The 7374-nt window shown below is 43.3% G+C and overlaps 1 protein-coding gene across 1 annotated transcript in view; it reads left to right on the top strand.

The window, feature by feature from the left end:
• Window positions 1-6950: 6950 nt before the first annotated feature.
• TRPA1 (transient receptor potential cation channel, subfamily A, member 1) overlaps window positions 6951-7374 on the top strand; it is a 131150-nt gene continuing 130726 nt past the window's right edge. The window contains exon 1 of the mRNA XM_009995603.1: window positions 6951-7217. Within this exon, the coding sequence (XP_009993905.1) occupies window positions 6951-7217 (267 nt within the window). The remainder of the gene's footprint in view (window positions 7218-7374) is intronic.

Genomic DNA, 7374 nt, shown 5'->3' with positions numbered 1-7374 from the left:
TGTGTGCACATACACACACCCCCCCCTCCACCCCTGCATGAACTCCAGGCGGGGCATGTCCATACACCCCCCGCACCGCTGCCCAGGCAGAGGATGCGCGCACAAGCCGTCAAGCACACACGTGTACGCGGGCACACGCAGGCACGGTATCAATGCCACAGGCGAGGGATGCACACCCACACACAGATGCACACACACACGCCACGGCCCACACTAACCCCTGCAGGCAGGGCTGCAACCCCCTCCCACCTCCCCGTGCACACACACCCCTTCACACACATGCACACACAACCCACGCTACCCCTCCCGCCCCCCAAAGGCGAGTGGTGCGCACACACACACACGCAGACACGCACACACACACATAACGCAGCCCACATTAGCACCCGCAGGCAGGAATCCCGCTCTCACACACGGGTGCACCCACAGTAACACTCCCATTCTGGGGATGAGCACACCCCATGAGACCTCCCCACACACCGTCCAGACAGGGAATGCACACACATGCACACACATACACTTCTATGTACTGCCCCCCTCCCATACACATACAGGTACCCTCACCTGGGTACCACCTTCTGGTCAATGGTACACCCGTAACACTGTCACTCTCCTCTTTCCCACTTTCCCAGCCCAGGGAATGGGCATGCAACGTGTAAGCATCCCCAGATCCAACTGCCTTGCTGTTGGCAGACTGGGGTCTGATGAGGGACAAACCCCATGGCAGAGGTTCTGGGGAGTCAGGGCCCCTCAAGGGATGGGGACTCACAAACTTCTGTCATCAGGTCTTGATGAGGTAGCTATGATCAAGATTTCTGCCACTCCTCCTCTTCCTCTGTCTCATAGTGTATAATAGCTCTTCTTTAATGGAAAGTCCTTCATCATTCCCAGTAATGGGAGGAAGTTTCTCTCCCTCATTCCATGATGCCTCTAAATTGTACTTATTGGGGGTAGAAAGCTGTTCTAATTTTCAAGTGTTTTTCTCTTTCTCCAGTCAAATAACAGCTCCTCTGTGGCTTTGCCCTCTGTGTTGCCTTGCTCAGGCTTCATCTCATCCTGGAGCTCTGAGATTCTGCCTCTGAGATTCTTCTCTGAGATTCTGCATTGCACACTGCACTGCTGGGTTGAAGGCTTTCCAATACGACATTTATTAGCTTTCTTTTTTTGATTTTTGTTAATTCAAAGACCTCCTAATTCTTTTGAAAGCCATCCAAGGAACAGTATTGGGCAGTATGATTTAAGTTGCAACCAACTGAAAATTAGGTTAAACTTTGAATACTCATTTTCTGTGTTAATCTATCCCTCGTTTTATTTGCTTCCTTGCACAGCAGCTTGTATACATATAAAGAATATATAGATGTGTGATTTTTAAAAAAGGTTGACCATCTTCTCCAGGTCTACCTTCCAAAGCTTTCCAAATGGGTACTCTATCTGAATGGTTAACCAGGGAAATACTCTTCCATACATGATAAATGAAGATCCATTGCTACCTATTCCTTGCCCCAACTCCAGTGGACGGAGTTCAATTGCAATGTAGTTGTCTGTGTATTTCATACATTCCACCCCTCCTATACGCATGTGTCTATGTGTCTCACTCCTAATTTTTGAACCCACTAACCAGTTTCACCTGAATGTGAGAGGTGGGTAAAATGATCAAAGAAAATTAAACTCCTGCAACTTTAAGAATGTAGTTGGGCGAAGAGTCTCACTATGTATCCCTTTGTGCTCAGGGCATGGCAGAGGTGGCTTTGGGAGCTTGTGCATTGTTATATACATCAGGCTCTGTGTATTTGTGTATGTCACATCAGGGAGCAAAATTTAGCTGGAGCTTGTGTCTTCTTAGCCACTGTGGTCAGTGAAGCCCATAAAACAAAGCCACAGCAAACCAGTTCATTCATTTGAATGCTCATGAAATAATGGGTTCTCAAAAGCTCCAGTGCTCCACTACTGCTTTTTGTGATGCAGTGAGTGGTTTTGAAGGCTGTAAGTATTTTATAGAAATAGACTATATTTTTGGTGATATTTTAATATTTGGCTTTTTGGTATTTTTGATAAAGGGAGACTCTCTTATTTCTCTTCATACACACACACGTGGACACTGCTAGGACTCACTTATTGGGAAAACTGAGCAGTCAGTTGGTGAGTTCCTGCAGTTCTCCAGCTACACAGGCATGCATGGTGTGTAGACACTTCTCTAGAATAAACAATTGGTCTGCTTTGAAAAATGAGTAATCAGTCACTACCCTGAGCTAGTGACTCCACAGCAAAAAAATAACTTTACTCTGGGAAAAAGTCTTTGCACAGAGGTATATTGTCATGCCTGGATATATGTTTACTACACTATCTACATTAATCAGTTTTCCTTCATAAACCAATTGCTAACTATATTTTGGCTTGCTCCTTTTCTAGGCATGGGGGTTTTACCTTAAAAAACACTCATCTTTCACATAACACCAGTGTGCTTGGAAGTTAAAGGAAAGGCTTTGTGGTTCCTGTATTTACCAGAAAAAGTTGCAAAATGTATGTTCATGCTCACAACAAGTGGCTTGCAGACCGTGTGGGACCAATTTCCTTCAGAGTTTTGTTTCAGTTGGTCAGACAAGAGGAAGAAAGACACATCTTGGACGAAAGAGAAAGCTCTTCCCTGCCAAGCTTTTGGTTGAAGGATTTTTCTCCCTCATGACAACAGTGTTCTTCAGAGTACTGTTGAAGACCAGCCTTGTAAACACGCTGGACCTCTTCATTCTCCCTTCATGCCTGATTTGCATGGTCAAGCTCACAAAGGTCTCTGTGAGGCTTCCCAAACACCTCCCTGGAGTGAGAAGAGCTGGGGACAAGGAAGACATGGATGGGGGAAGATGAGTAAACTTTTGGAAAGGCATAGTTAGATGTTTATCTGCAGCAGGAGGATCATTAAAAATCACAGTCTAACTGTTGCAAGAAATAATTGTCTTCTTTCCTGCTGCACCAGTGATGTAATGTGACCCACACATTTGCTTCATTTTGAAGAATGGGTTTGTGTTTGTCAGGGACCTGACGGCACTCCCAGGGCTGCTGGCCCCTCTCCTGGGGGCTCCCACAACCCCTGCCCATGTCCCCAGATCCTATTTCAGCTCAACTCAGGGCTTTCAGTTCCTGCCCCACCAGTACTAGAGACACTCCGCTGTGGAGAAGGGAGTGATCATCTTACAGGCAGGCTTCATGTCTATTTCTCACTTGTAGGAGCAGATATTACAATAAGCACCAGCAACAGGAGGATGATGTCATCAGCATCAAAATTGTTCTATCTGTCTAAATAAGGAGTTGATAATTTTCTTTACTATGATCACCTTAGCTACTGCAATGCCAAAATGTAATGTGAGGTGGTCTGGAAATATCTTCTAATTTCCCAGTGATGAGTACAACAAAAGGGAAAAATAATAAGGTTCTGTTCTAGAAGAATCACCCCATCCCACTGTCCTTACTATCACTCAGGATCTCCAGATAAAAACAAGTCAAACAAAGCCATTTTCTTGGCCAAGTCTAACATTGTCTTAAAATAAATCATGTCTGAAATAGCATCTGGCAATAGCATAGCCCACCATAATTCAGAGGAAGTCTGAGCTGGATTAAGGATTTCCTGAATCATGGAATAGCTTTTTGTGCTTCCTAATGAGTGGTTTGGATGTTGTTGTTGTTGTTTTAGTCTTTTATCCCCCTTTCTCTCCAGGTTTTTGTTTCCATTTATAGATTTCTCCATTTTGGAATAATGTTTTCTATTCCTCTTGTCACAGATCAGACTCCAACACACTGTCTTCAAGTCTTGGGTTCTAGTAGAGCTCCTGGAAGGGTCTTAAGCACTTTCACGGGATGCAGTGGGATAGCAGTCTCACTAATGTTTAAAGGTACATGTGTCTAGGAATGATAGGCTGCTGCACACTGGGGCAGTAGTGGCAGCTTTTTCCTCTCTAGCACAGGAAGTGGAAATTTATAGGACTGGGTATCACAAAACCAGCAGTGGAGCAGAGCAAGAGCATAGCCAGGAAGGACAGATCATGGGCAAAATGCCATTGTCAAATTAGCCACAGCTTGGATGGGTTTTGAGGTTTATGTTGTTTTTGTTTTGGTTTGGGGTTTTTTTGCCATTGGTAAAAATTGATTCATTGTTCCTTTCTTCTTTGAGTGGAATTTTTTATTATTAGTATTATGATTATTATGGACAAAGCTGCACAAGAATATAGTAATTACTGTCAGAGCTAGAATCAGTTGTAGACACAACATAACAAAAATAGAAACCGAACTAAACAAAGGCTTATCAATATGATTACAGTTGAGTCAGAATTGAACAAATTGATTTATTTCAAATTTGGGCATTTCCTCATATGTAGAAGTCAAATAGATAAGATTTACTGGTTAGCTTATATGTTAAACAGACAGAATGCCTGCTGAGTGGCTACTGGAGCTCCAGCTTGCAATATTTCAATATAGGGCTCTCCTTTGTGTAACATGAGATGGTGATGATTTCCAGAAAGTCTTTTTTTAACCTCCTGTAAAGGGTTCCTCTAGTTTATGTTTTGATTTAAAAAGCAATTGTATTTTGTAACCTGATCTTTATAGTTGTTTTTTATTAAACATGGTCTGAATGCTAATCCTCTCTGTCAATTAAAATATTATCAGGTGCTATTCACAGACCTTTAAATGGAGATCCCTTCTTTTGGCCCCATGCCAGGTCACAATCTGAAAAATGATTCAGCTTTGCTTATGAGTCCCAATAGAGTATATCCCAGGTTTAAGCTTGCTCTGCTGTTGCTTTCCAGAGGTTGCAGTAGCTTGGTCCAAGTTTATGACAAAAAAAAGCAGTTGATTAAAACCCAATCCTGCCATTCTTAACAACATGGCATTTCCTGATTATATTATACAGGGGGAGGCAAGGGACACTTACAGGCAAAGGACTACTTAACATGAGGCTTATCTAGGTGATCAGACATTACCTTCTAGCTTTGAACTCTGCAAGGTCTGCAGCGCAAAAATATGTTGCCTTAAATACCATCTCTGAGGAGATGGCTCTTATGTCTTCAGAAACATCCACAGCCTCTTCTACAGTCAGTCGGTGCTCCGGCCCGTAGCGCTGAGCGGGCAGATAGGGCTGAGAGCACTGGTTTCTTCCCCATCCCAATGGAGGCACAGCCACACAAGCAGGGCTGTCCCTTCCCAGGAGGGCTATCGTGGAAGACATCCTTTCTGAGCTCCTTTCAAGGTCTGTGTTACCTGCCTGGGTTCTATGGAGCATGCAGCCATTTGTCTGCCTTTTGCGAGTCTGGTGAAATGGGAGTCAGAATTTTTAGGCTTTTCATTTCAGATTATTTCTGTTCTGTGTCAAATATGATTTCATGGTAGATTAATTAAAAATAATCTGTCACAATAACTTAGTCATAAGAAGAAGGCATTTTCTGTGCAGGTTAAAGCTGAAGAACAGAAAGGACTGGAAGAAGGGATATTCAGCAGCCATTCAAAATTACTGGCTAAATAGCGTTTTCTATTAGCAAGGGAGAATGAAACATCCAGAAGCAGAGGATTTTGCAATGGGAAGAAGCCAATTGCAGAGAGGAGGATCAGACTGTGATTAGTTGTGAGAGGTATGAAGCTTCTAATTATAAGGGCAATCCCCATGCTCCTCCCCTACAGCCGGGTAGGAAAGGATAGAGACTTCAAGCAGTAAGATAGGGCCTGGCCTATCAGAGGAGAGCTTTCTCTGCATCTTGTACTCTTAACAGGCTCCTGGGAGAACTCTAGGGAGATTAATTTTCCTGAAACACAGTTTGAAGCTTTCCCTGAGCAGGGCAGTTCTGCAGTACTTGGACACTGAGCTGTTCACGGGCAGTGTAGCCCTGCTCTGATGTTGTGACAGGAACTGGGGAGTAAGATTCCCAGGGATTAGACTGACGCTCTTGTTGACACATCTGGTAAACTTCTGCTGCAAATAAATACAGTAAATCAAATGTGGATAATTTGTTTAAAACTTACTGTGTTCACAAATGAAGTGATAGACCTTTGAACTCTCATTCCTAATCGGTTTTCATTTTCATCTTGTTCCCCATGGATTAAACCTCAGGACAGAAATGCAGAAAGCAACCAGACGTTGCCTTTTTTAATGAAATGTCTCGGTATCACCGGCAAATCCTGACCCGATATTAAGCCCACATTTTTCCAGCTGTGGATACCACATTTTGTAGAAGGTAGTTCTGCTCCTGGCTTGCAGCGTGAAACAACCAGCAATGTAAAAAACTCCACAAGTTACTTTCAGCTATTTTTCAGGGTTTATGCAGACTTTTTTTTTTTTTCCCTCTGAGATTGTTACTGAATCTGGTGGAATAATAAGTTAACCTACTTGCTTTCTTCTCTGGCCTTCACCTGCAGCAGTTTCCTACAACCTTTTTATCCTTTGTAATGTCTGAAAGAGAGTATTGTGGTGATGTGTAAATAGGACACTTAACTCAAGTGGAACCTGCTCGAAGACAAACAAGTTACCAGCTAATGGTTTCAATTTGTAAACTTTGGGAAAGAACCATATATTTTCTTAAAGCTTTCTGAAAAGCAGAATTTTCTGTTCATGAGAACTCTTGCTTTTTTCAACCAGAGTGGCAGCAGATCAGCTAACAAAAATGTCAGCCAGCTTCCCTCACAAGTGTCAGATGAATTTGGTTGTGGAGGGTGAGCCCTGCACAGGCAACAGCACAGTGAGCCCATGTGAGGTCTTCCAGGTTTCAAGACCATGCAAGCTTGAAATCCTGGGGAGTGAGAGCTCTTCCTGGCTTCCATCTCACTGTACAACTAGAGGAAAGCCCTGATTAAGTGAACAGTTCCAAGGTTTCCAGGGTCCTGCCTCAGAAACGTCTGAATGTCAACCAGTGTATGTGGGTCAGCTCTAGCATAAGATACTCCAGTGACCTACCAAGTAGATTGCATGAGACATGGCAAGCCAGGCTCCTGAGCAGGTTAAATGGTCTTTGGATGAAGTGGTCTCTGAAGAGCAACAAGGTTCCCTGTTTCAAGGCAGCTTGCCAGGAAGCAGAGTTGGTTTGGACTTGGGTTCTGGGATAATGAAAGTTCACCAAACCAAAGTAAATTCAGATGAGCAACTTGATACTAACACATTGGCTTTTCTGGAACATTTCAGGCTGCTTTATATTCATAATCAGCTTCAGAAGCAACAACCAGAAAGGGACTGGCTTTTTGAAGTAATTTCTCAAGAGTGATGCACAGTTTTAGAGATACTTATTTTGCGAGTATGTGTTGCTGCTCACCTTTAGATTCTGCAAACCTGAAGATGTTGGCTTTGTGGGTTTTGATTAATATCACAGGGTGCTATTTAAGTCAAGGAAATCTAACTTTTTT

Source organism: Chaetura pelagica, unplaced genomic scaffold (assembly GCF_000747805.2).
Source record: "Chaetura pelagica isolate M959 unplaced genomic scaffold, ChaPel_1.0 scaffold83, whole genome shotgun sequence".
Taxonomy (NCBI): Eukaryota; Metazoa; Chordata; class Aves; order Apodiformes; family Apodidae; genus Chaetura; species Chaetura pelagica.
This window is presented reverse-complemented; position numbering and strand designations above follow the sequence as displayed.